Source organism: Stegastes partitus, unplaced genomic scaffold, assembly GCF_000690725.1.
Source record: "Stegastes partitus isolate 25-593 unplaced genomic scaffold, Stegastes_partitus-1.0.2 Scaffold1207, whole genome shotgun sequence".
NCBI classification, from domain to species: domain Eukaryota; kingdom Metazoa; phylum Chordata; class Actinopteri; family Pomacentridae; genus Stegastes; species Stegastes partitus.
Window position 1 is genome coordinate 197,145 of NW_007578938.1, and position 27,961 is coordinate 225,105.

At 39.9% G+C, this 27,961-nt stretch overlaps 1 protein-coding gene across 1 annotated transcript; it reads right to left on the minus strand.

Annotated features, from left to right (window-relative positions):
* Positions 1-679: 679 nt before the first annotated feature.
* On the minus strand, positions 680-27,230 carry nudt14 (nudix (nucleoside diphosphate linked moiety X)-type motif 14). Its single transcript, XM_008297300.1, has 5 exons — positions 27,112-27,230; positions 14,454-14,497; positions 7,623-7,687; positions 6,744-7,038; positions 680-4,107 (listed from the first exon to the last, which is right to left on the minus strand). Exons 1-5 carry the CDS (start codon positions 27,190-27,192, stop codon positions 3,858-3,860), a joined length of 735 nt encoding a protein of 244 aa, XP_008295522.1. The 5' UTR covers positions 27,193-27,230; the 3' UTR covers positions 680-3,857.
* Positions 27,231-27,961: the final 731 nt, after the last annotated feature.

Here is a 27,961-nt window from a genome sequence, read left to right on the forward strand (position 1 = left end):
TTCTCTGTACGTTGCATTACAACTCAACAGAACATTGTTGTATTAGACTGAATTAGTGTTAGTTTGAGTACGCATTACCTGTATCATGGGGGACCAGCATTTGATTTAGATAAATAAGACATTTTGACTTTAACATCACCTGTGTGTTTTTAACCCTCTGAACTCCATTTTCTGCTTCTGTCACACTTTTACTCACTGTGGGCTCATTTTTTACTGCAATATAAAGTTCTGCCCCTCTATGGAAACAGAACAATCATGGCTAGAAGTAGAAAGAAGTCAAACATGTCTTCTGTGCTGTATAACACAGTAATAATGCTACGAACCCAAAAAACAAAACAAAAAAAAGTTGATTTTTTTGATTATTTATCTAACTGACAAAAACTTTTGGAAACAATACGTACAGTAATTTTCCAATCACCCACAGGTGTTAACAACAGTGGAAAGAAACGGGGGTTTCACATCCTATAAATATTTTACCATGTAGATTTTTAATTGGTTTCCACGTCTGTCTGCTCTATAAACACAGCATGCAGCTGTAAAAACACAGAAACGCTACTGAAATGTCACATGACTGTCGCAGCTGAGTCACTCGTGGCTTCTCAGTTGTGTGGACAATCACAGAATTTCTTTTTCTTTTCTTTTTAACAGGACCTAGTCCAAAACGTCATTTATTTTTTTAAAAGAATTTTTAAGAAGGACATAGAATAAAGTGTTTCTGATAATATATCACAGCGTTTAATGGGTTGTACACTTAGATTTAGTTATTTGTAGACAGAACAACACATCCTACATGATACATCCCTTCAAAGGGTGAAAATCTAGTTTGTGGTTTTGGTAAATCGAGTAGTTTTGGTGATTTTTAAAGATAAGACGCCTTTTGAAACCCGCCAGCAGGTTTTGGGGTTCAGAGGGTTAAGCTGCTATTGACATTGCACTTTAAATCCTTAATAACCGAATATCTGAAACACCTTTTCCATGATATCTTCAACAAAACACCAACACGTTATGCAGGCAGGCCATTTAATACCCACTTAACAGTTAAAGTTTAACCACTACAGTTTTGTCACACACACTGTATTTCCCAACTTTCAAACTGCAGGTGCACCGAGGAGATCTGAACATGAAATCACCGGCTACTGCAAAATCTGCTAGTGTAGTTCTCCTTTAGCAAGTTGTAATATTGTTAAAATAATGAGATGTGGTATCTGTGTTAAATGAGCATTCATTTTCTAAAAATATCATTGGATTTGCTTCAGTTCTTGCATATTTTCAACAAGACTACAGGGTGGGAATTTCTTCCTTTTCACATGTTAAATAATAAATGAAGTACCAGCCCTTTTTGAAAAAGAAAAGTAGTAACATAGAGTAGGAATGGTAACAACTTTGTTGCCTGTAGTTGCTCAAGCTGCAAGTGATTTGAATGTAATAGTATCATAACATGCTGGTCATTGTGACATCCAGAGATTCACCCTGAATATGGCCAAAAGTTTGACAGTTAGGACCTGAGAGTTTGGCAAACTGCTGTTGAGATTCACTTTATGAGATTAGGTTTGTAAGGTAATGACCATCTAAGGTTTTCTACATGGGAACTCGCAAATTATTTAATCAAAAGCAATACTTCAGATGGGCTAAGTCCTTTTAAACATGCTCCTGAACCCTGATTCATGTGTTTAACATGGAACCTTGAGGTGCTGCATGTGAATTTAACTGTTAGAAATCATAAAGACTGAAGATTTGGCTTTTTTTTTTTTTTTTTGTTACCGTATGCTCTGTATTCGTTTGAGTAGATTCTCAGTCATCCAGGTTATGACAATTGCTTCAGTAGAAGGCAAATGGACTTCTTTTTGGCTCTTAAAGACATACCGGTTTCCTTAACTCCATCTGTCTCTGTCTAGAATGTGAACACAGCTGTCCTTAAAGAGCATCTCTACTCTCTAGATGCTGGTGCACTGCTGAGACTTGTCCTGAGGGGATACAGTATGTCTCCTGTATTGTGCTTGTGGAGCAGTTGTTTATTCTCCCCTATATAAAGGTCTGTGCACTCCTCATTGCATTGGACTGCAACCATCTCTAAATAGAGGAGGTGGTCAATGCCTCCACTTATCAGGTACTTATAACACCATCCTGAGACACCTTCCCAAGATTATTCCATTGACGCTTTGAGTCATCTCTCACCTGGTGGTTTCACAACCACTCACACCTTGAGTCATGAGAGTCTTGGGTTGTTAGGAATAAAGACCAGTCAGTATGAACTGAAGAAACCATTTGGATGAGAGATTGAATGTCTTCAAAAAAAACATAAAAAGGAGTCCAGTTGCCTTCTTCTTTGGAACATATTTGTTTCACTCCTTTTTCTAAAAGCTAAAAAGAAAACCTCTCTTCCATGTCAGACTTGGAAAACAAATAGCAAAACACTACAGCTTTTCACATCCCTAACTATATGTGTGTCGATGCCATTAGAAGTGGATTAAAGTGTCTTCGACTAACAGAGTATGCTTTTAATCAGGATTGTGCTTCGGTATGATGATACACTGAAAACAGAAATTAGGCCCTCGGTGCAGAGGTAGGTGTATGCTTGTCATGAGCAGTGAATTAAGTTTGCGAATATATCGACTGGTTTGACTTTATGAAGAATTTGAAACAGAGTGAGAGTTGATTTCAGTGATATGGAGTGATTGTTAAGCTTGGGGTAATGTGATAAGTATTGCTTAAAGGCTGTGGATCAGAGAACTTAAATGAGGCATGCCTAAACACCTCGATTGTTACAAGGCCCCACACGACTAGCATAGTTTTTGCATTACTGGATCATGGATTAAAGGAACACTCCACTGCTTTTGTTTTTTAAATCTTTGCACACTTTGTCAGGCAAGTAGAAATGTTTGTATAGATGACTCCAGTGGAAACATTAGCGTGTTAAATGTTAGCAAACTGAGACTAAAAAGAGGTAAATTGCTGGTTAGCATCACGCCTTAATGCCGCTTTCATTTTAAGTAAGATAGAAGGTAGAGATGGGAAAGAGTCCTACGTTATGACTTGCAAGAGTTCACATCATCCTGATGTTGAAGAGTAGAGCTGACCCTGTGAAAATGGAAATACTGTGCACTGGTAATATAACACCATATCCTTTAAAACTGTGTTTAATTATATTGAACACTGGTCTTTGGCTGACATGGAGTCTCCATACTTGTTTGTTTTTTAGGCACTTCCTCATAATTACACTAATATCATAGTATGATAGTTTTATTAAGCGACAAGACCAATATATTTGAGCTTTCAAAAATATCTCAAATTCTGGTTTGTAATCAAGGTTGATGTAAATGTTATTTACAAGTCAAAAACTTCAACTCTAAAATGGAGAGGTTGAGTACTCTGTGTTGTAGGAATAATGGAAAGAGGTCTGAAGAATGGTAAATGGCTTTTTCTTGGCCAATATTGTATCTAGAAGGTAGCCAATGTCATGTAGATAACATTCAAGATCCACATTAAAAGCAGTGGAGCATTCCTTTAATTAAGGGCAGGCTAATGAAATCAGTGATATGCAGCCATTTATAACAGATGGCACAGTAAACAAAATGATCAGCATATAAAAAAAAAACAAAAAAAAAAAAAAGTGCCAGTGACAACCAGCTATGGCAAATTTGCTTTTAGGAAAAATATTAAGACCACATAAAAAAGTTAACAGGACAAAACTTAAAGATACCAGTTGGCAACAAGACAAGGTGCCCACCCTTCATCATGTACCAATAAGCAAAAAGGCAATACAGGATGAAAAGCCATAAGGGAAAGAGTGGATGTGCTGGGCCAGTGTTTGATTGAAACTGGAATAAATGGTAGAAAGAGGAGTTAGTTAATACTAGTTACACATTGGTGGAGATCTTGTACTTGGGAGACATGTTATTATGGAACCAGATGAAACTAAAAATGACGCCCATGGTTTTGGGTATACGCTCGTCGTAGGCAAACGTCATGGCCTCATGCAGTGGGACTTTGACCACCTCGATAAGCTCGCCCTCCCGCGGCTCACCTCCACCTGCGCTGACGCAGTTGTCATCAGACACCTCGGCGTAAAACATGGTCTGCTTGGCACCTGTTACACCTACACCTGACCTGTAGGGGAGAAAAAAAACACATTTGCAATTATTCTTATCTTTTACACAGGGATGAGTGTCTTGACATTTTAAAAACTGTGAACACACCTGCTGTGCTGTTGCAAAAATGCCACCTCACTTTTTAGAAAATACATTTTGTTTTCTACAGTTCCATTTCCCAGCTGGTTCAACAAAACGCAAATGCATGAGTGTTTCAAGTTAAAGAATAGTCAAAATCTGTGCAGCACAGACAAAAATACAGAACGTCATACAGGCAGCGAAATGTTTCAGTATGAGACAACTGGACTTCTCTTTTTGGTTCTGCTATAAAATTCTATTCTTCTCCTACATGAGGGTTTAGATACTAACATATACACTCGCTGCTGCATTGGACTGCATACACAATGCTGCTTAGCTTGTGTGTGGAATAATTAACTCATTAATGCAGTAGTCTTTTCTTCTATGTTTAATGGTGCGCACTGAGCTCTTATAAGGGAACAGCACCAGTCAGTCGTTCAGACACATGAAGGACATCTGGGTCTAAGGAAGTCTCCTGAATGGGAGGTGAAACAGGAATCAAAAAGACAAGTCTGGTTTTCTTCTAGTGAAGCACTTGTGATTACCATGACTTGGATGACTGAGAATCTACACAGACATATTGATACAGACACATATGAATGTGGTAAAGCTTTTCAACCATTTCAGCAAAACATGACTTCTTATCTGCAGGCAGCAGTACCCTATTAGCACAGGGCTCCACTACTCAGGGTGCCTCTGTATAAAAACACCCCCATAGGTGCTATGAGGGTTAAGGTGATACCTGTCTATATAATGGAAGTAGCCCACACAAAACAATGACTATAGACAACACCAACAAAGCTGGAGGAGGTGTCCAAGTCAAATCAAAAGCATGCTTATGAGAGCCGTCAGTCAAAGCCATCCAGCTGCTGCTGTCTAATGTGGGACTGTTAGTCCTTTGGCTCTTTCAACTGCTGAGCCAAGCTCCAGCCAGCTAACAATATGTCGACAAAGATGGATGGTTTGCCTGATGCTTTTTTACAGCTCACCCACATGGCCTGTGCACTTCTAGTTTCAGAACATCCTCCAAAATAACTTGTCCGCCTCAAACTTTGAGCTATATTATTTAGTCTTGATTTACTTCCCACAGTTTTTTGACCATTTTTATTCCATCAAAATATGTGTTTTCCTTTGGTTAGATGATGTGACTTTCTAGACAGCCAACTGAACTGATATTCAAAACCCAAAATGTTTCTTTACATGATCATAAACCAGTACATCTATAGTGTCACTGACTAGCCTGCCTAACCCACTTGGAGCTAATCCATAGCTTGAAGTTCCTGTTGAACAGCCACCAGCAAACCACACCAAATGTTCTGCTGTCTGCCGCAAGAGTGAACACAAACGTCTTCATGCACTTCTAGCATCTGAGGAACTAACACTCAAGTCAGTTGCTTTTGATGGCAATGTTCCCACAACAATAGGAAAAAAACTCAGTGTTAGCATGTTGTGCGGCTAATGTGGCTAACAGGTCAGATCTCTGTGGAAACTATGAAGCTGAAGGATTTTCTGAGATGTGAGAACCTTTAAGACTGATTTGAAACCAGTAAACAAGCACTGTGTGGTTTGCTGCTATGTACCTACTCTCATATCACACACTGTGGTTCAAAGAATCCTGAAATAAGCCGGTGTTTACGCCTCTTTGCTTCTCTCCTGCCCTCTGTGCTCACATATACAGAATTTCATACAGCTGGATTCCCCATCAAGCTGTTCTCACTTATATATTTTTCTGTTTCTGTTGTCAGACAACAGAACAAGTTTGAAATGGCGACGGAAGCCCATTAAGACGACACATGAACCAGCAGTCACCTCAGAATTCCAGTTGCTGCTCTGCACGACAAGAATACTGATTTTACAATCGTAATGCTGTCTGACAAATTCACTACACATGAGGTAAAAAACAATGCCTGTGCTCTGAATTCTGCAATATTTCCATGCCAAATGATGGCTTAGAGATAAAGTTAGAAGTGATAGATGGTCCTGCTGCCGTGCTGTCAGCTGTTTCGCACTGTCAGTTACAGATGCAGAGAGAGTCTTCTTCCTGAAGGGCGTAAACAGCAGCAGCTCTGCTACATTTTAAGCTACGGACACGGAAACAGCCTGTTTAGAACAGTGTTAGAACCAGCGATCACACAGTCATGATGAAATAAATCATATTCGCAGTACTTTGAGTTGAAAATTGAAAGACACACTCTGAAGACATGCAGGTCTTTCAATAATTTTAGAAAAAGGGAAAAAAATATAGGACTTTTAAGTTTAAACCTTTAAATTAAAAGTAAAGCTGGAAATGTAGGTTATTTCTGAGTGAACGCAGCTCAAGGAACTTCAGAATTATAAATGGAAATGATATAAAATAGGACAATAGAAAATTAATTGTTAAGGGACAAGAAATCCAGTGGGAGTGACTAAAGCAGATATACATCAGATAATGGAAAACATTGTACTGAGACTTCTCTGTGATTAGAACTGACAGGTAGCAACACCTAAAAAAGACCTCGACTCAGTAAGTGTTCCTAACCTTAACCTTCAATTTTTTTTATTAGTTAAGTTCAACACGCTGTTTGTTGGATAGCTAACCTGTAAGAAGTAATCCTCTTCAGCTTGGAAGCGGGCACATCGTAGCCACACTCCTCCAGCACCTCCTGCCTGGCAATCTCCTCCAGTGAGAGGTCAGGTTTGTCCACCAGGCCGGCACAGAGCTCGTAGGTGACCCCCGCCGAGGCTGGGGGCCACTGAGAAGAGCTCTCTCCCTCTGAGGCCGACTGGCCCTCCTGAGACTCCGGAGCTGCAGCTTCGGAGGTGCCCTCCTCGGTTTTTTCAGCAGACTGAGGCGGCTGCGTCTTGGTCTTTTCCCACTCACACATGTATACAGCTAATGGTGGAAAAGAAAAAGAAAATGTCGACATGGTCTGGTGTAAATAGCAAATTACAACTGTTATGACTTTTTCTCAGTATTGAAGAAAAAAAATCTGTGGTCCAGAATGTAACTTTTTAAAAGGCCATGTACCGCAAACACATCTTTAAACATTTATTGTGTGACACAAAAAAACACCATAAACTCCATGTGTAAAATTGAATCTCATTCTAGGTTGTACACAAACTGAGTTCTTTCTGATAAGGGACAGTTTTTTTGAAAACAGCAATAAGAGAGGGGAGGAAAAAAATCTATCAATGCCCAGACTTCCTTGAATTTAGCACACTGCAGTGTGGAACAGTCCCTGGCGACTTCTAACAAAGGAGGTTAGGCTGCTTTGTAATCGGGCCTCTTGCGGTCTATTTATGAGTCTGCATTGTTGCTAAGATCCAGTTGAATAAACAGGGTTTGCAATGTTCTGCTTTTTCAGTGAAAGTACCCACAGGATGTATAACAATCTAGATGTAGATTGGTGACAAGAAGAACATGAATAAACTGCTGTTGGTCTGCTGCTGTGTGAACAGAGAAAAAGAAAAACGTACCTGGACGGAACTGCTTTACGAGGACAAAACAGTGTGAGGTGGTGTTGAAGATCAGCACCGATACACTAAGAGAAGGAGACAAAAAAGAATAGCACAGTCAGAAAACATTTGCTATAGAAAGTCCCTGCCTAAATTATATACACTGCAGCTCATTTCTTGAACTTTAAGAGGACTAAGTCTGGACCCGTTTTTTTGAATTCCTCATGATGGAATCACCAGTGATCAGAAAGAAACGGGCAGGAGTCAAGGTTTAATAGATTTAAAGAAATGTCTGCCCATGGAAAATTCAGTATTTATTTTGAGATGGTTGATAGATATAAAATTATTCTCTGATGTAAATCTGAAATACAACGTCAAAACACACAAATCGCTACAAGGACAAGAAGTGACCTGGAAGTGACCTGGTACTAACATGAAGCAGATTAAGCAGTATAGCACAATAATTACCAGTCATAGTTATGTGCTTGTGGTTATTGCTAATGTTCCTTTGTGCAAAGTACATACTGTGCCTCTGTTTTGCAGTCAAGCTTAGACAAACAGATGTAGCATCTCCTGCATTCTCTTTTTTTATAGCTTTTCAGCTAAAGTAATTTTGATTCTAAACAAATTAAAGAATTTTAGCGCACACTTTTGAAAACTGTAACACCTCTTTCCCTTTCTCCACCTGTGGCCAAAGCACTTGAATGACAGCACTTCTCGGGAGAGTAGGTGCTGAAGAGATGTTTTGGCTTCCACAGTCGCAAATCTGGCCTCAAAAGCCACTTATGCATTTATAGCACAGAGACGAGGCAGCTGAGGTAACTATATAAGATTCTCCCATCAGTCCTAACTTCTCTTGACACTGTTAATTGCCACTTCATCTGAAGAGCTGTTGTCATAACAACCCTCCAATATCAAAGATAATATTGCTCCGAAGTTCATCCGTAACCAGCTGCAGCACCAGCAACTGTGACAATAAGCAACAAGACACTTCTCTGCATTGTGTTTGGGTTCAGACGTTATAAAATTGAGAACACAGTGACCTCTTAATTAATCATGCAGTATAATAAAATATTAGAAAAATAAAGCTGAGATTGGATTTTGAAATCTTTCACTCTTGCACATTGTTGAGAGTGAACACTTATATGAATATAAGAGAGCTGAGACTTTACTTTGCATAGTCTTGAGTCCATATGACCAAAGGTTTATATTTGAGCATTTATCACAAATGAGAAGGAACTGAATTTTTGGATGAATGCAATGTCAAACTAATAACGTTGTCCACTAACAAACTGAGCTGCCATCCAAACACAATACCATGTCGCGTGTATTGGATGTTTCCTGTTGCAAAGCACTAAAAATAAAGTGATACCAAAATACACTCTGTGCCAAAATTATATTTCTAAGCTAAGAGGCTCACATTGTTGCAGAGTTTCATGATGGTTCTCAAGAAGCCGGATGTGGAGATAAAATAAAAAAGGAAGGTCAGTGTGATATGCTTCAGCACTGGCACCCAGTGAACCGTGTACACACAGGTGGGTCACTGTGAGTGTGTGTGTGCATGCGAGTGTGACTGTCGCTGCCTGTGGAGACTCGAGTCCTGGGGTCAGTGTTGGGAAAGCGGATGCGTCTCAGGCAGCAGGAAGCCCTGCCCTGGCTTTCCCATGGTAAAAGGAACCAGGAGATTGCTGTTACAAAGTCTAGCTGCAGCTCCTGGGCTGATATAATTAAATGTCTGTTTGCATTTTGCCTTTCTACTTTTTCATTTTCGAAAGCATTTAATGCCAGTTGCCTTCGTTCGTCATTGCTAAGGGGATATTATGATTTCTGGTTGTTGTCACAGTTTTACATCTGCAACCGGTTTGATTCAATACATCGAAGGTTTCATTTAAAATTTCTGTTCCTACCGGTGTGAATAAAAAAAAACAAACAAAAAAAAGCAGTTTACTGCAACTGACTTCTAGTTTTTGCAGCTCCAGCCCCAAGTATGATAACACTGTGCTCAATAAATAACGATCTTAATACTTCCAGTGGGCTAAAACAAAAACCAAATATTCAAAGAAGCCAGTGGATAAACCAAATTAACTCTTATTTTGTTTGGAGTCAGGTGGCACATTGTCACTGCCATGTGTGCATGCACAGTAACTGAATATGGCAAATTAACTCAAGTACATCATGCTTCAGCTTTTTTTTGCTGCTTGATACAAAAAGAGCACTTGCACGGATCTAATTTTCCATGACTAATCTACAAGAGAAGTCTGTGTGATGGAAGGAGTTCTTGGATACAGATTTTTTTTCCCCTCAATACAGGAGTTTGTTGACGTGACGGTGCAGGTTCTACATGTGCACAGTGACATGAGTGAGAAACAGAAGGGAAACATTGAAAAGGAAGATTTGGTTGCAAAAAACAAATGCAGTGCCAGTTTTAGGGCTGCAAAATGAATGACATATCACAATTTTAGCTTCCTACAATTAAATCAACATGATCAATACTGACGTTTAAAATGCTCTGCCCACAGAAAATTCAGCCCATAGAGGTAAAACCATTTGGTTTGATCTTGGGTAAACCTGACATTAGAATGCCCTATTTTACTCTTTACAAACTAATTATGGGTCTCCAGTGATCTGAGTTTCTCTGTGCAAAGCTGCCAAGCTAGCTTCTACTACAGCCTGCAAGTGAGGCGTTACAGGAACATCAGTAAACTGTAGTTTCCTTCAACAAAGAGATATTCAGCAAGTTAGTCTTATTGTAGATTTTTACATTAGCAGGGAGGTAGCACAACCCTGAAGTGAGAGCAGTGCTCTGTTTCTTTAAATGTGAACTTGCAAAACAATATTTTGTCATCAAAATTAACCAAAAATCCGCCTCAATTTGTAGGTTCAACCACCAGTCAGCAGACACTTTAAAGTCAATAAAAATCCCTGACCTGACTGCACACAATAGTTGAACCTCAAAGTAAGTCTCCAAATAAATGTGTCTTCCCTGGAAGTTTTTAAAAAATTCTGACTGCTCTTCTTTGTTACTTCATGGATCTATTTAAGCATTCCAATTTTCACCAGTTACCCTTGTAAGTCCAATGGCAGTAATGAAACCAAAGCTACAATAATAAAAGCAAAGTAGTTGTAAAAATTTGGGGAAAAATGTTTTCTCTATCACTCCTTTCTTTGCGCTTACTTCCTTGAAAGAGGACACAGAGCACACTTTTACACTTGCTTTTTCCTGAAAAAAAATGTAAATAATAAAAATAATAATAATAAAGCTTCACTTCTTACTCCACCACACCAATGCCTTTGTCTTAGACCCTATCCACAGATAATGTTGATATTTCTGAAGGAGTGTAGCTGCCAAATTTCAGGCAACCGCCAAACATCAGAGCAGTAAAAAAACAAAAAACAAAACCAATGCGTGTAAAAAAGAAAGAGGAAAAGACAGTCTTGTAGGGGGAATATTACCATCGAGCGCCAGCATGGATAAGATAATGTGGGAGACCTAGACAGAAAGTGGGACACACAGGCCTGAGGCGTGGGAGCCGTCCCTTGCGGCAGGTCTGGGTCTTGTAGTGCTGTTACACACCATTTCTGCTGTTCTACTGCTTCCCGCTGAAAAAAAAAAGCTCTAATGGTTAAACCAAGAAGCGAGCTAAACGGACGCTTAGGACTTTTCATGCACGGTTAAGCTTTCTCTGCAGGGCTTCTGGCTGAACAGCGGGAAAACTGGGTTATGGCAGACATATGAGGAGGAGGACTAAGGTGACTGACTACTGGTAGAAAGCTTATGGTATCAAGATGAAATCATGAGGTCCTAGTCTCCCACACACACAAAAAAAATGGCTCAAGCGCTCTATAATCAAACTTCCACTGCCAGAAGTGACATTGAACATAACCAAAACGTGCTGCTTTAATCCACCATCTTTGGTCTACATATGAGTTGGTTTACATCAAGATGTACGAACACCTAATTTCTCTGACAATCAAAACTGTTCTTGACTACTTTTATATGTACGTTATTAAAAGTTACTTATACTAATTACACACATACCACCCCATAACTACAATCAAATGATTCAAAACTGTATTATATTAGAAAAACTGAATCATTGTTTGCTTATCAAGTAGAGTATTTCCTCTGATGACCAATACAAAACACATTCTTTAGAAAGACTACATTTAAAAATAAAGATCCCAAAGTAGAAACTCAATGCAACAAATCTGAGTATTATGCCTAACTGCATAACCCTGGTTATAAAAAGACCTGCCAGAACTCTCTCAGTTTTGGACATATGGGCTGTATCTATCTATCTGCATGTCTGTTTCTGGGCTCCACGTGGAAAAAAGAATGCCAGAAAAACTGGAAAAAAAAATCTGTGAAAACACAGTTGCAGCAGATGAAGACGTACAGAATGAGTCATAGTACCACTAATCGGCGCTGTAATGGTCGTCCCACTAAAATGACGCCACAGACAGTGCACAATGTGTACAGTCTAGCTCTCAAAAACAGATAAGTGCTTCAGACTTGAGTTATTAAACGGAAATCAGAGTTTCTGTAACAGCTCAGACAGTGTTAAGGTCATTGCATAAAAAGATAAAATCGCTCAGCTCAGATGGGGTTCAGCAGGTTTGGGATGGACCTGGCTCCAACAACCATAGTGAACACATAGTCCACACAGTGAAGCATGGAGGAGGGAGTGTGATGAAAAGGGGTTGCATGAGTGCAAAAGGTATTGGGGGGGACGTGACATTTACAGATGACACCATGAATGCCTGTGAATATACCAAAACACTGGCTAACAAGATGACTCTGAGTCTGCAGAGCTTGGCAGAAGAGGAAAATTCAAGCATGATAACCATCCAAAACACGCGGCCAAAATCAGAGAGAAAAAAAATATAAGAGCTGAATGTTGGCAATGAAAGGTGTATGGGCTTTAGGTTCCACTGTGGGATCTGTATTTTTATAATGGTCAATTCAAACAGCTATTTTTTTATTATTGAAATGGTCAAGAGTCAAAATAACACAGAAATGTAGAATTCAGTCCACACGTGTTTTTGTAGTTTTAGGAAAAGGCTCACGACTGTGTTTTGGTTGCTCTGCAGGGATATAGGGTGCCAGGAGACTGCAGGTCAGCCCTACTAGTGTAAACACAGTAAGAGCTTTGTCCAGATAAGTGGTAGTCAATGAAGCATGTTCTCTCCTAGTATTTAAAGCAGCTGAATCTCCAACCTCCAAGTCGAAGGCTACGCTACATTTGGCGGTGGATTATCCTCTTCAGGGTGGAAATGAATTGTTTCCCAAATGGAGAGTTTCAGTATCTTAGAGTTGAGGGTAAAGATTTCACATCAGAGCTGTTTCAGTCAACAAGAGGAAGAATTCAGAACAACCACAAAATGTGTGGAATATTTATGAATATGTGGTATCTCATACAGTGGGTGTAAATCTTGGGATGCTTGAGAGGGAGATAAAGGACATGGATGGGGAGAAGGACTGCAACCCAGTTATACACTGAAAAACATGTGGATGAAATCAGACCACATTTTGAAAATTATCATTTAATTTTTGTTTGTCGTCTTAAATGCCAGATTTTAAAAATTCAAATAGTTGAATAGTCCACATGAATTTATCAAAATAAGCCAGGTAGATGACAGATGTCTGCTCACAAGAACCTCCAGTCAGCCATTTACCAAATTAAATATCTTCTTCTACATTGGCCATAACCTCTTGCAACCTTTGATCAAATCTGTCTTTCACATCTTTTTGCTAGTTTTCCTCAAGGGCAGCAAGTAGAGTGTGCAAAACGAATCCTACTGAGAAGAAAACATTATGCACACTTACACAAAAATGCAAAACAACCCTATGTCCATTCAATACATGGTAAAGGGGGGGGAAACATCCTTTAGAATTTCCACATGGGGAAGAGCTCCGTGTTCCCATGGGGAGTCTTCTCTTGGAAATACGGGTTGGAGGTTTACTGCTTTTCTCTCAGTGGTACTCATTTTTCATGAGGACCTCTCTTTGGGGTCAGGAGTGGAGGAAAGAGGCCTGAAATGGCCTGAGAGTTACCTCAGGGCATTAAGGAACTGGGACTTTGGCACAAATGTGTGATATTTCTCTTACAGTGCCCCCCGTGAAGCCAGACATTTACAGCTATTTCCACACAGAATTACAGGGCGCCAGTTCTCATAAAACAAAGTCTGTTTAGGCTGACCATCCTCTGAAAACAAGGAATTCGTAAGAGATGCAAGATCATAAAGGTATAAAAAAAGGAATAGCACAAGATAACCTCATAACAGCTACATGAGAAAAGAATACAAAAACAAGCAAAGCCTCATGATTCACACAAAACATTAGCATATTAGTATATTTATATATTCTACACGACATCACACAAAATAAAATAAAACATTGTATATTCTACGTCTGCTTCCATCAAGATTTGTGGACTTATCTTGACTTAAAAAGTGATCCTGCAAGCAAAAGGGCAAAAGATGGAGATTAGATATAAGATTTAAAGTTGAATGAATCAAGCTCCTTTGTACTCTATCCAGTCTCACTTGCTGATCCCTGAGAGCTACATGGGACTCACATCCTTTAGGGACCAGTTCTTCAAACTGCAAAACATCATCAAAACATCATCTGACAAACTTCGGTCATACTCAGAAATAAATAGTGAAGCTACGTGCTAACAAGCCAAGCAGGGTTCTGTTTCAAGCCGCATCAGTGTCTGTGACCCGTCTTGTGTAGTCTGGTTTTATTTGGTGACTGATTAGTTCACCAGCAGGCTGAACTGTCTCTTTGTTTAACAACTGGTGGACAAGGACACAGCTTCCATTTACACTCGCAAATAAACAGCGTTTTACCTGTCATGGGTTCGCATGAAGTCCCAGGATTTCTTTGTGCCATTCTGTAAAGAAAAAAACAGAAAAGAAAAGAATGAATAAAATATTTTTCCCTCTCAAACGCTGTGGTTCCACGTATGTCCCGTATGTGACTTGCAGTGAAGGATGTCAGATCGCCTTTTCGTATTTATTGTGATTGCTGCAACCAGTGGCCCCGAGTGCTTGCTTAGACATGAAAGTCATACCACAACCCATCAAAAATGTCTGCAGCTGCAAAGAAAAACACCACGAAGAAATGAGCACAAGTGAGAATTTGTGTCGCGTCTTTCCGTCGTCCACTTCATGTGAATTTAACTGTTCAAAAATATTTTATGGCATTGTTTTTGAAAGCATCTTCCCTTTACTTTTTATGGTTTGCAGGGAGAGATTCCTGGTGACTAAACGCTGAGACACGTTGTCTAATTGTTCATGCTAAGTAGCAAAACTTGTTGTATTTCTTTTATTGCCCTTTGGTCACATCAATCAATCAGCCAGTCAGACTTTTGTACAGCTCTTTTCATACAAACACAATGTTACATAAAGTGCTTTACAGAACAAAAGGAAACAAAACAAACAAAAAAAACTATTTATATAGTCAATCCTGCAGGTAATAAAAGTGCACGGTGGTGCCTCTGTATTAGCTTAAGAGAGAAGTGGTTGCATTCTTGCATCCTTAGCTGTTTCTAAAGTTCAGAACTGAAATTTGAGTCAAAGGTGAAAATGAGGTTGTTTGCTTGGAGACATGGGTTTAAAGACAGCGGCTAATGGCCACCTGCATCCAAAGGATAAGGGGCACGGCTTTGAGGACAGAAATGTTCACATTCTGGACAGAAAAGACAAAGAAGGAAGACATCTATGTTAAACTGGAACAGCATCTCTGAACGGAGGAGGTGGTCTACAACACCAATTATCATGTACCTATGAGTTCATTCAAACGTTTCATTACCATTAACATCTTGACTCATCCCTCGCCTCTCAGTTTCACAGCCGTCCACACCTCGAGGCATGCGAGTCTTGGGTCATTAAGGGGCATGACAGTTGGGGGTGATAGTATATGACTGGGATTAGTCAATGAGAACTAAGGAAGTCTTTTGGTTGAGAGGTGAAACATCCTCAAAGGCAAAAAAAAAAGAAGAGAAGTCCAGTTGCTTTTTACTGGAGCTTTTAGGATTAGCATGGCCTGGATGGCTGCAAATCCACACAGATAGCATTTTGTGAGTGCAGAGTTAGCATAACCAATAAACTGGAACTTATATTTAACATCAGGTATTTAATTATGTGCAGCAGAACTGGTAAGTCTGGCAGCAGACAATAGCCACTACCAAATCCACCATTTACTTTTGTTTGAGCTACAAACAACAGTGTCGGGCTGTCCGAGTAAATTATTTAGTCCTTAACAAAAGTAAATTCATAGCACATATATTGGCTACCCCTTCTGAAAAGATTTACATTGATAGGAACCAGTGGGATTGAAGCTGAGTGCCTCACATGAGGAACAGAAGTCAGAGGAAGAAATAAACTATCACACTGCTGACAATAAAAAAAAAAAAATACACATATCTAAATATTTGATACTCAACATGCAAGAACCACAAACAAACCCCATGTGTGAATTAACCACATTAACTTAACACATAGTCCTCTGTTCACATCGCATGCTGTATAAATATGGTAAAGTCGGCCTACATTTTCTATGCCTGAGGAAATATGGCCTTGATTCAAATTTAGGCTACACCTCCTCTCCACCCACAAGCTCTTACAGACGCAGGGATGACAGCTTTACTAGAACAGGCTTATTTCAGCTACAATAAATCTGGTGCGTAAGGGTGCAGTTTCACTACCACCCAAGAAAAGTACAGAGGTGAAGCAGCAAGCTAATTGCACTGATTGAAACTAACATTATAAATGCTCTGCTGGAGCAACAGGATCTGAGCTACAATGGGTCAAAGATGTACTCAATGTGCAACTTTTTCCCCCAGGAATTTTATCTAAAAGGAATAAACCCTGACGGATTGGGTGGGAGTTTGTTTCCTCTCAAATGGAGTTTAAACGACAACTCTCTGATATAATCTCCTCAAACAAGAGTGCGAGCTTCAGAGCCTGCAGAAGGACCCTAAAGCCTTGATTATACTATCTCAGGGATATGCACAAGATGCGGACACCACGGATGCGTAGTTGTTGTTATTATAAAACACTGGTACTCTGCTTGGATGACTCAGTGGTAGATAAGTATTCCACACATGCACATTCAGGGTATGTACACTACTGCCCTTGTAGCAGCCCTGTCTTCATAATATGGTTCTATACAACTAAACCACATTCTCTACTTCAAACATGTCTTTTTTTTTTTTTTACTTTTAACGGTTTCTGGTGTACATTTAGCGCAGGTACAGAAAACGGTTAAATGACCGGCACAGGACCTTACAGGTTGGTCACGTGGCCTTTATGTGACGCCAAGCTAGCGTAATGCTTTACATGCAACATTAACTGTTCTGTTGTGGTGTGAAATGAGAGCATGGAACGTGCGTCTACATTCACTTTTGGTTTTGCTTTGACACCACCTTCATCTGCTGTAGAGGCAACATCAGGCTTAGGGAGAGTTTGTCTACAGCTGTATGCCAAGCTGAGAAGAAATTCTCTGAGACAGTTCTAATTCATGCGTCCAACTAAATTGTTCATATTAAAGTAATTTATTTTTCCTTTGTCAAAAATGTATTTTGGATTTACTCCAGTCATTCTATTTATTGCTCCAACAGTAAAAAGTTCTGGTCTACTGGTGCAATGTTATCAAATGTGTAAGGGTTAGAGCAGCAGCAATGTATCAGATAATAGACAAAAAACTATTCTGCAACTATTTTATTACCCATTTAAGTTATCTTAAACATCAGCATTCACTATTTCCATCTTTTCCTGTGTCATAACTTATTGTTTCTTTTTGTCATATATGACTGCACACTCAGTATCTTTTTTTTATTGTTGAAAAATGAGAGCAGCAGTGCTACCAGTTATGGATGCTCTCACTTTCAGCCTGTTAGTAAAGCACTGGCATCATATCATGATGGATGTTCTTGCTGCGCTGCAGACCGTCCACTGGGTGTAAATCCTCTCACAGAATCCTGTCATGTCAACAATTTGTGTCGATGCCTTACACGCCATCCTAAACAAGGCCAAGCCAGCCGCACCCCTTTCACTTTTCCTCTGAGAAAGCAAAACTAGTGTAAAGAAGGCGTGTGTGTGATAAATCATTTGTCCTGACTGAGGCGGGGATGCACTTCTTGTGGCTTGGTGCTTTGTATAAAGTCCTTGCTGAATAATGTATGAAGCAGAATGCTTTTCCTGTCACTGAACCACGAACAGGTAAATTATAGGGTATTGTAAATTATAAGAAAGATAAACAGCAGGGCTGTTAGGCCCTTAAACCTCTCTATTCTGCTCAGTCCTGACTATGTGTCAAACTGATGTTCCAACATTGTGCTGCTGCACAGTGCACACTTACAGTAGCGTAGTAGGATACTCACGTACACAGTCATGTAGCCACGTGAACAAAGCAGAGTTCCTATCTTATCGTTAACATTCACATAATTGTGAGGTAATTGTTCTAGTATGTGCTAAGTAGATAATGACAGTGCTTTGTTGTGGTTTGTTGTTTGAGGCAATCATCAGCCAGAACCAGACAACTCCTTTATCTAGTTCAAAAGACCACAGCAAATGAAACAAACATGAAATCGGTTGTGTGGAGGTATTTAATGATCATTAAAAGCCATCTAAGCTCTGCTGGCTCTACAGTAGCAATTCAGAAGTGCTCACCAAAGTAAAAGCTTCAAAGTTTGCACAGCCCTGAATAAAAACCAGGTGATCCTAAAAGTGGGTTTATGTTGAGGGGACAGCTGAAGGACACACCATGTACGACTGCAGGTTTAAGCCGCCAGTGAGTGAGTCACCAGTGGCAGCATTGGTGGCTCATTTCAGTTGGTGTGGTGCTTCCACTAGCTGCTTGTTACAGTTTAAAAAAAAAAAACTTTAGTACGGGAACTACTAGGACCTGTACTCCTCCAGAATGAGGAAAAGGGCAGCAAAAATCCTCTCCGACCCCTCTCACCTGACACCAATTTTTTGAACTGCTGCTTTCAGAACTCTGCACAACGGAACATTGAGGCACCAGGACAAGTTTTCTTTTTCCCCACAGGCCATCTTCCTCATGAACCAGATAACCAAAACAGACTCTTCAAATAACAGACTCGTGAACGATCAATAGTTTAATCTGCGTGCAATTTTTTCAGTGCTGTAATTTATTTGATCTGTTATGTAAATACAATGCCACATTTTCTCTCTTTTTTTGTGAATTCTATTTTTATGGCTAAAGCTATTTTTATAATACTTCTTAGGACTTTAGATTAAGATTTCATATTTATTACTTACTGACCCTGTGTTGTCTTCTTGTTTTAGTAGCCCTTTGTGAGTGCTGTGAGTTTCATGTAACCAAAAGCCTTGTGTGTACGAGTTCACTTGGCAATAAAGCTTTTCTGATTCTGAAATAACAACAACCTTCGAGCAGCAACCTACCACACTAAAAAGTTTTGCAGAGGATGTGAATCATGCAGTGAGGCAGCCATACTATTTGTTTTTCACTGCATTATCCATATTATTGACAAAGCTCGTCTCCCTGCCAGCAAATGTTCAACAAAAACAATCCCATTTGTCACTGTTTTGAAGGACCGCCTTCGTTTAGCTTGACCCATGACTGTGATTGGCTTGAAGAAATGCAAACAAGCCAGAGCTTCTTTTGCGTCACAGCAGAATGACACTGAGGTGCAGCCTGTCCATTATGTACTACAGAACGGGCTGACTATGCAAGACTAAAGTAGCCTTTAAATTGTCCAAATAATTAAATTAGTGGAATTACAACCAGCAATGTAACTACTAGGGCTAGGGTTTGATGAGGCTTTACTCAATTCACTCATCAAACCAAATATTAAGATTAGCATTCATCTTTTTCAAGCAGTAATTTCACGATGGTCACCTGTTGTTTTAGAAATCAGATAGAAAATCAGCACATCAAATATCTTAGAAATGGGTGCTGCCATCTTGCTATGCAGATGTCATTTGCAACCAGATTCTGCGCAGCACTGACTGCATGACGGAGGTCGAGGTACGGACATCTCACTGCCAGTCACCACTTCATAGACTCTGGTTACAGACAACATCAAGAACACAAGATGGCAGCACCCATTTCAAGCCTCTGTGCGCAGCCCAACATCAAGTCCTCAGAGGAGGTCACCAGGAGAGCGTTACTGAGGTTTACAAGGTGATGGAGACAAAGGTGTTTTGGCACGAATCACAAGTTTCAAGTAGCCACAACCTCCACCAAGGGAGGTCTCCGGGCAGAGACAGGACCTGCACGAAAGTCACAGGAAGACCGTCGGTAGGTAGAAGGAGCTATGTTATCAAGGTATGACGGGCCAGGGAAGGAGCACGCTTGGAGTTTGTTCATGAAACTAACTTTTTGCTTTTTGCGGTGGTTTGCATTAAGAACATTTCTGTGAAGCAATCAAACATTCTTTTAAACGATTTTATTATTACTATTGCTAAATTGTCTATCCGTACATGTTACCATTCATTTTATTGCCCACGCCTACTCTAACACATGCTTTTGGAAAAGCTTCACTTTTCAGCATGCCAAAAACATGTATATTGGAGACGGAAGTCCTAAAGTGGGAGAAAGATATGCATTTGCATGTTTGCATCGAGTAAAAGAACTGCACCACTGCACTATAGCACAAACTGAAATGTTGTGCTGTTAAAAATGGGACCTACAGTACGCAGAGAACTCTGGCCCAGACAGATGCTGGAAGTTATGAAACACTGATGATAAAAATAACTCACATAACAAAGTCTTTTTTATTTAGAAAAGCAAAAGGGGGGGAAAAAAACATCATCAGGAGTCATTCCAGGGAGGGAAATGAAGCCAAAAACACCTCTTTCTGACAAGAACTTGCAACGATCTTAATGTTGTCAGCGATACCAGAACAATCACTGAGAGAATCACACAGAGGATAGCGACCATTTTGACTATGGCCAAGTTTCTTTACAGTAATCAATTTAAAATAATCAATTAATCTTGCTATGATTCACTTTAAAACACCACAAAGAGGGCGCGTTTCTCTTCCAACAGCCCCATACTGTACGAGGTAAAACTACTCTGCATGAATGTGTCACCACACACACATTCTCTCTAGTGTCGTGTCACCACTCACAGATGGTGGGGTTCCCCTCATTACTCGGGCCACTTGCTGAGAGAGGAGGGGCGGGGACAGCTTGAATGGCCCAGGGGAGATGGAGAATCATGGCCGACATGGATTACGACAGAGAGATTAGCCCGTGGGGAGAGACAGAGCGACATAGGCACATTAGAGACAGAGAGAAAGAGAGAGAGAGGAAGGGAAGCAGAAGCAGGCTACACAGGACCTTGAAATTAATGTGGTCCCTCTGGCTTTGGGCATCAGAAATGACAGGCCCCTGTGTGAATGGCTATTGTAGGGAGGGATGTATGGTCTTGATCTTTTAGGTGCTTAAAGTCTAATAACCATCACACACACACCTCCTGTGCTGACTACACTATAAAGCTGGCAGCTGCAGCAGGAAGGGAGAAAAAAAAAATCAACTACCATCCTCAAATACAATGGTACTCTTTGAATCTCAACATGTGCTCCCCAGTTTTGTTTTTTTTTTTGTTTTTTTTTTCTGGTTTAGCTTTAGTCTCCTCTTCTCACCAGCCTTAACAAAGGAAGCAGGGCTATCATACACACATTACAGCCAGTGAACTAATGGTCAACGCTGAATTTAAAATGACAAAAGCACCTGCACCTGCATAAACTCACTTACCAAGAGCGGGAAAAATGCAGTATATGCAGCCTGGTGAGTGAGCCCACTCTCAAGGACACACTGAGTGAAGGTGTCCTCTAGTGATACCCATGTAAACCTCAAATCAAATCAGGCTGGTTCAAAAACAAACAAACAAAAAAAACATATAAATGAATTGTTAAAGTTTACAGTATCTACAGCTATGTTAGCATCTAAATCAGTCTGTTATTAGGCGCAATGTCAAAGTGCTTATGCTAGATACACTTCACCATGTTCACCATCTCAGTTAAGGTTAAGACATTTGGTCACAAGTTATAGCGCTGCACAAACAAACATTTGACAATGGCACGATAGGTTAAGTCAGCACTGCACTTAGGTCACTAGGATTCATCCTTTAGGAACAATAAATGAAAAAATGTCGACTTATTTCAGTCAAAACATGAAACACCATTGGTGCACAACAGGAAACGTCTCGTTTCTACACAAATTCATTGCAATCCATCCAATAGTTGCTGTCCTCACAAATGTATGATTCTGCTTACGAAGCCAAACACAGTTTCCAACATTGTGAACTATAAAGTGTCACTAACAAACGAGTCTTACTTTTGTAGAACATAATGGTCTGACTGCACCACACTATCATTCTGCTATAGGGGGAAAAACACTCGGGCTTGTTTGTATTCCTTTAAACCAACCACAGCCGTCGTGGGTGGAACTAAGCGAAGGATGCGGTTTCAGTGTCCCTCAAAGAAATGAAAGTGAAATTGTTGTCGTGAACATTTGCACGCAAGCAGACGAGAAGTGCAATCAAAATAGATAATCTGCCGAAAAAACAAGCAGCTGCCTGGCCGCAAGACTCAAATCCTTGACGCACTCTCAGTTTCATTTTCAGTGTAATGGGTTGCAGCTCAGAGCTTCTTGTTGTTGTTTCCCGTGGCGATGAAAACTGTAACACGCAGATAGTGGAAGGATGGAGAATGCTAATTGAGATGATCAGGTAATGGCAGGCTTATACATGCGACCTACACCCGGCCAAAGTAGCTAACTGACAACCTAGCGAATTAGCTAACTAAATAGTTAAGAAAACAACAACGGATAATGCCTTGTTCCTTATTTCCTCACAGCTTTATTTGGTGTCTGTAATTCCGTAAAATACACAAAAAACTCCCCCCAGTGTTCCATGCAAGGAACAGCATAGTGAGAAGTAAGTGTGGAGGTTGGCCTGCCACGTGTGTGAACACTCGGAGCTCCAGTAGAGGGCAACAGGACTTCTGAGTCTGGTTCTTGAAGACAGTTCATGTTTCGTACAAGAGGCCTCTTCGGTTCGCTTTAGCGTCTTGCTGCCAAAAAGAGAAGTCCAACTGTCTTCTACCAAATCTCTGAGAATTACTATGACTTGGATGACTGACAATCTACACAGACGTGTCAGCTGAAATATTTTGTTCAGAGAAATATCAAGCTAGCATTTGTTAAACGAGATAAACTCATTTCTCATTAATTAGACATGTACACAATTTGACTGTCAACACAGTCGAGCAGTTGAATCGCCTGTTAGCCTGTTAGCTAATTTGATTTTACAGTTTCTTTGCAGACATCGCAGTCTCTTAAAAATTCTCTGCAAAAGTTCCTAACTGATGAACAGATGGAGCAGTTTCGTAAACAGATTACAGTTTACATAAGAATAAATGGCGTTCTGATTTACTTGCATTAGTTTTTTGTTTGTTTGTTTTTTTTACAAATTAAAATGCAGAAATGATGTTTTGGCTAAAATGATGTCATCAGATCGATTGTCCAGCAGAGCATGCACCAACTTTATTGTTTACAACAATCTCAGCAGTGTCTGCAGCACATGCAGCAGAGCACATGTCACAGCTAAACAGACGGTAGTGCTAAATCAAGAGGTTTCTTTACTGTGAATAGCTAATAAGTTTGTAAAATACATTTCTTGAAAGTTAAATAATTACATTGTATGTATGTATGTATGTATGTATGTATGTATGTATGTATAATTTTAGAATTTTTTTACTCCCTAAAAAATGTACCTGCCCCAGAAATCGAGGATCAGTCGGGCTCAATTTCAAATCAACAAACATAATGCGATGTACTGTATTCCATCATTCGTTACTTCAGACTGCTCAAATAAAGAAATTCAACTGCCCATTTTGTTCATTTTTTAATAACAATTTCCTTTGAATCATTTAAATTAAACCTGTTTTTTGCGTAACAAGATGCGTTTCCCACCTAAATTTAATAAATGATCAAAATGAATCCCCACTCTGCCCTGAATCACAAGCATGCAGTCCTCTCTTCCTCTTCCAGAACATACATTTGTTCATACAAATCATGGCACTCATTTAACAGCCATGATTCAAGCGCAAGCCGATAAATAATCATTCATGTGAGAAAATGTGTGTTTCAAGATCACAATATTAATTGAAGGCGTAAGGGGGGCACTAGCTGAACAATATACAAGGTAAATAATTCCAGATGAATAATTCAAATCAATATAATTAATAAATGGAAGCTAATTATCCTGCCCTAAGCAGCAACTCGTGATTCTGTGTCAGTGCAAAGCGACAGAGATAAGAGGGGTTTCCCAGAGTCAACGAGGGACAATCACCTGCTTTGTAGAGAGAGTCGAGACAAAACACCAATAAACACTAATGATGCAGAGAGCCTCTTGCGCATGACATTATCTACTTTTAGGGTGTGTTTCTGTGAGTGTAAGTAGATTTTGGTTAGTGACCAGTGGCTAAGCTGCAGATGTACAGATGAACATAAAAGGATTGTGGAAGAGATGCTCCCTCAGCGTGATTGAAAAGCCTTTGTGGGGAGTCCCTGAACAGCCCCTCCTGAGCTGCAAAGGAGAGATGACAAGGATGAAAGGGAGGACAGGACAGAGAGAGAGAGAGAGAGTCCACCATCATCTCTTTTGTTGTCCATCTGCTGTCTTTAGCCGTTCCGCCATTCTCTTGACAAGCTTAACCTCCCCCCTCTGCTGTCACAGGTGTGAACCCCGAATGGGACAAACTATTAACTGAGCTCCCCTCAACATGAGCACCACGGTACTTGAGTTTTCTGATTACATTGAAAGCTACACGACAAAAAAAACACCTTCGAGTCATAAATGTAAGTCAGTTCTACTTTTTTCAAGCTTTTCCACAGCAAGGCGACTTAAAAACAAAATGGACAAAACAGTCCTTCTTGCATGTACTAATGACATCAGACATCGTCAGTAAGACTAAGTTAAATAACATCTTCTTATCATCTGCCGTGTAAGTAATACAGTCGATTCTGAGTCTTAATAGTAAGTTTGATCATAGTATTTCATCTGCACCACAGTCACTATCCAGATTTTACACAACAGAAGCTGACTCTATAGCCTAGGAACAGAGAAACTGCACAAATATTTTGAAACCTAAAAATAAATCCATCCTGGAATGCAGCCTATGTTTGGGTAAGGAAGCATTTCTCACTTTGCTGGAGACTGTCAGGATACACTGTCATCACACTTTGCTTTCTTTTAGTGGGTGGACTATTATGATACTATGTTTTTAATGACACATTTGTAAAAAATAAAACAAACAAATCAAACGAAGCCAGTCTGAGGCGATGCTTTAGGGTCAAAACTTCGCTACCTTTCCAATTCCAACGTTGTGTATTTACTGCAAAACAGTGAGGCAACTAATGTGATACGGCCATCCTCTGAACTTCGATGATGAAATCTCAGTCGCAGAAGATCAACTCTGCCTGCCATGTTTGCCACAATGACCTGGACAAGAAGCTAAAAATGGATAGATGAATAAGTGGTTGGATGGATAGTGCCTAAACCTGCACCCACAAGCTCTCTACAAAACACCTATATCCTGGGAAAGCTAAATATAATGCCAAAGCAGTACTTACAGGAGAACTGATGCTGTATAAGAAGTGCGGCAAAAGTAAATGCAAGGAGATGCTTGATTTAAGAAAGTCAGTCTTGGGTATACATGTTATGGAGCCCATATTATGCAAAATTTACTAATTTGTCTATATATGCAATGTTGATCCTCCCAATATGTACATAAACCTACATAGATCCAAGCTGTAGGTGTCTAGAGCAGCTACAACACATCAACAGACACGTGTCAATCCCATTTTTTTTTGGTATTCTGATATGAGCACACACTTTTTCTGAGATTTTAATCTTTTTACCTCAATGTGTGAACACATTTGTGGCATATTTAAGTAAGAAAATGTCAGATTGCAACACTAAATGAGTGTCACTGACAGCAGAAATATTGAATTTTATGACACTAACAAAGAACCCACATTGAAGTGGGACCTCTAGCATCATAGCCAATACCAAAGCTTCATAATATGGTTAGTATCAGCACCAGCCATCATCTCTAAATAATCCCTGAAGCCCTTTTCAAACATGGAATATGTGACGTTTTTGCCTTATCAGGCTATTAAAGTGACGGCAATCTGTCATTCAGACAAAGGTCATTTTCACATTAATGCTCCTCGTGGCTTCATTCAGACAAACCCACCACAGTGATAGAGAGAGCCACGGTATGCACACCATCCTCGTCATTCACATGAGACTGATCAGTACATCAAGTGACGGAATATGTTGTAATGCACTAGTAAACAAAGGTCTGAATATATTGTAATAGCAAGCCTTGCTGTTAGATCCTAATCGATCCTGTCTTCATTTCAGGATAACTTGAAGTGATCGATAATAAAAGAAGTTACTGCTGTTGTTCTACAGGTCAGAGGACAGACTCAGCTGGAACCAACAAACTAAGCTTCAGCTCCTGTTGATGTTTTGACCTGGACTAGTGTCATTAGTGGTGAGTTTCACAATCTGAGCAGTCCTGTCTTTATCGCAGCACAGTTGTATTTTTATGGACATTTATGATTGTATTGGATGTGAAAAGTCCAAAACATGACCCTGACAAAGTTTTACATATGTTTTGCATATTTTGTAACAGCATGCAAACCGCTCTCTCACAGTATTGGCAGTGTAATGTTGAAGAAAGACAGAACAAAACAAAAAAACCCTGTAAACAAAAGCAGGTTACAGGATAAGCAAAGAACAAAAAGACTTTATAAATCTACATGTGTAAATAATCTAACAGTGATGTGAAGGACTGAAACTGTTCTGAGGTGTGTGTACATTTCCCTGCAGTCTTTATGCTTTGTCCAAGACCTGTACTTTCATTATAACATGATAAAAAACATACATGAGTGTAACAGGCTCAGCTCCACAGGGTTCCTCACACAAATGAGCCATTTAGTTCAGTGTAATCCTGAACTGTCAGGACCTCCGACCTCAGCACACCAGTCTGAACTGAGGAAAGCAACAAGTCTCACCTGCCTTTCTTTCATTCCCACAGAAAACATCCCCTCCCCTGCCACTGCTAAACCCTGTCCTCCACACCTCCTGACACTAATGTAAAGCATGTGCTGCCGTTAACGTGATGCTTCAACCACAAAAACCTCTGCAGCGAGCTACCGTTAGCATGTTAGCTTCCAGCTGCCTGTTCGCTTTGCTGTCTCGGGTTCACGTCAAACACAACGGCAACTTTTCACCCGACGTGTGTGAAAATTATCCAAACACAATATATCGTTACCTCTGTTGTTAAATTAATGCCATTTGTTGCAGGCAGTGTCTGTGTTTAAGGTCAGCTTCATGTTATGCTAGCATGCTAGCTGCAAAATGAATGGGGGGGGGGGTTGGGCTAGCCTACAGCATCCAGCAGCCTCCACCAGCCGATATCACACAGAAATCACTCACCTGATTATAATGAACCCTGAACGGCTTCAGGTAGTCGGACTCTGTGCACGGAACAACTTCAATATTATTAATCTCTTCCATAGTTCACACTTGGAGCTGGATTGAGGGTCACCGATGCTTGTCTGTCACCGCACACTAGCTGACAGTGAAGGAATGTCTACGGCAGCCGGGAGAGGACATGAGGCTGAACTCTGAGGATGGATGGGCATTTTCTGGAACAATGAAACAAATGAATTAATAACATGAACGACATGATGCATCTACCATTGCAGTTATATGCAAAATCTACTATAATAATAGATCCATGTTTTTTTTTTAAAAAATAGAATAAATCACAATTACCTAAGATTCACTTGCTGATGGGGAGTCCAGGGAAACATTGCATTTGTTATATTTTGGAGGGGTTTTGTGTATATTCTTAGATGGTTTAGTTCTGTAGTAGTCAGATTAATCTTCATAATGAATAATGCTGAAAGGTCCTATCCTTTATATTTAAAATAGCTGGCTTAATGTCCATAATTAATAACGCTGTAGGGTCTAAGCATTAATATTTATTGCAGTCAGGTAAAGTTGCATGTTATATAATGTTTTGCAGGGTTGTATCCTTTATATATGAACACTGTATGGCCGTAGCCTTAATATCTAAACTACTGCGTAAAGCCAATTTTAATTTTCTAGTGGAAAACACTTTGGCTCGGCAGCTTTTGCTCTAGATGTGCACTATAAATATTGGTCACTTGACTTGACTATAAAAAGATAACAAGCACCTTGGGATACATTTAATGCTGTTTCTTCTCCCTTTTAGGATTACTTCTCTTTAGTAAATTAAACTGAGCTAAAATAAATGTGT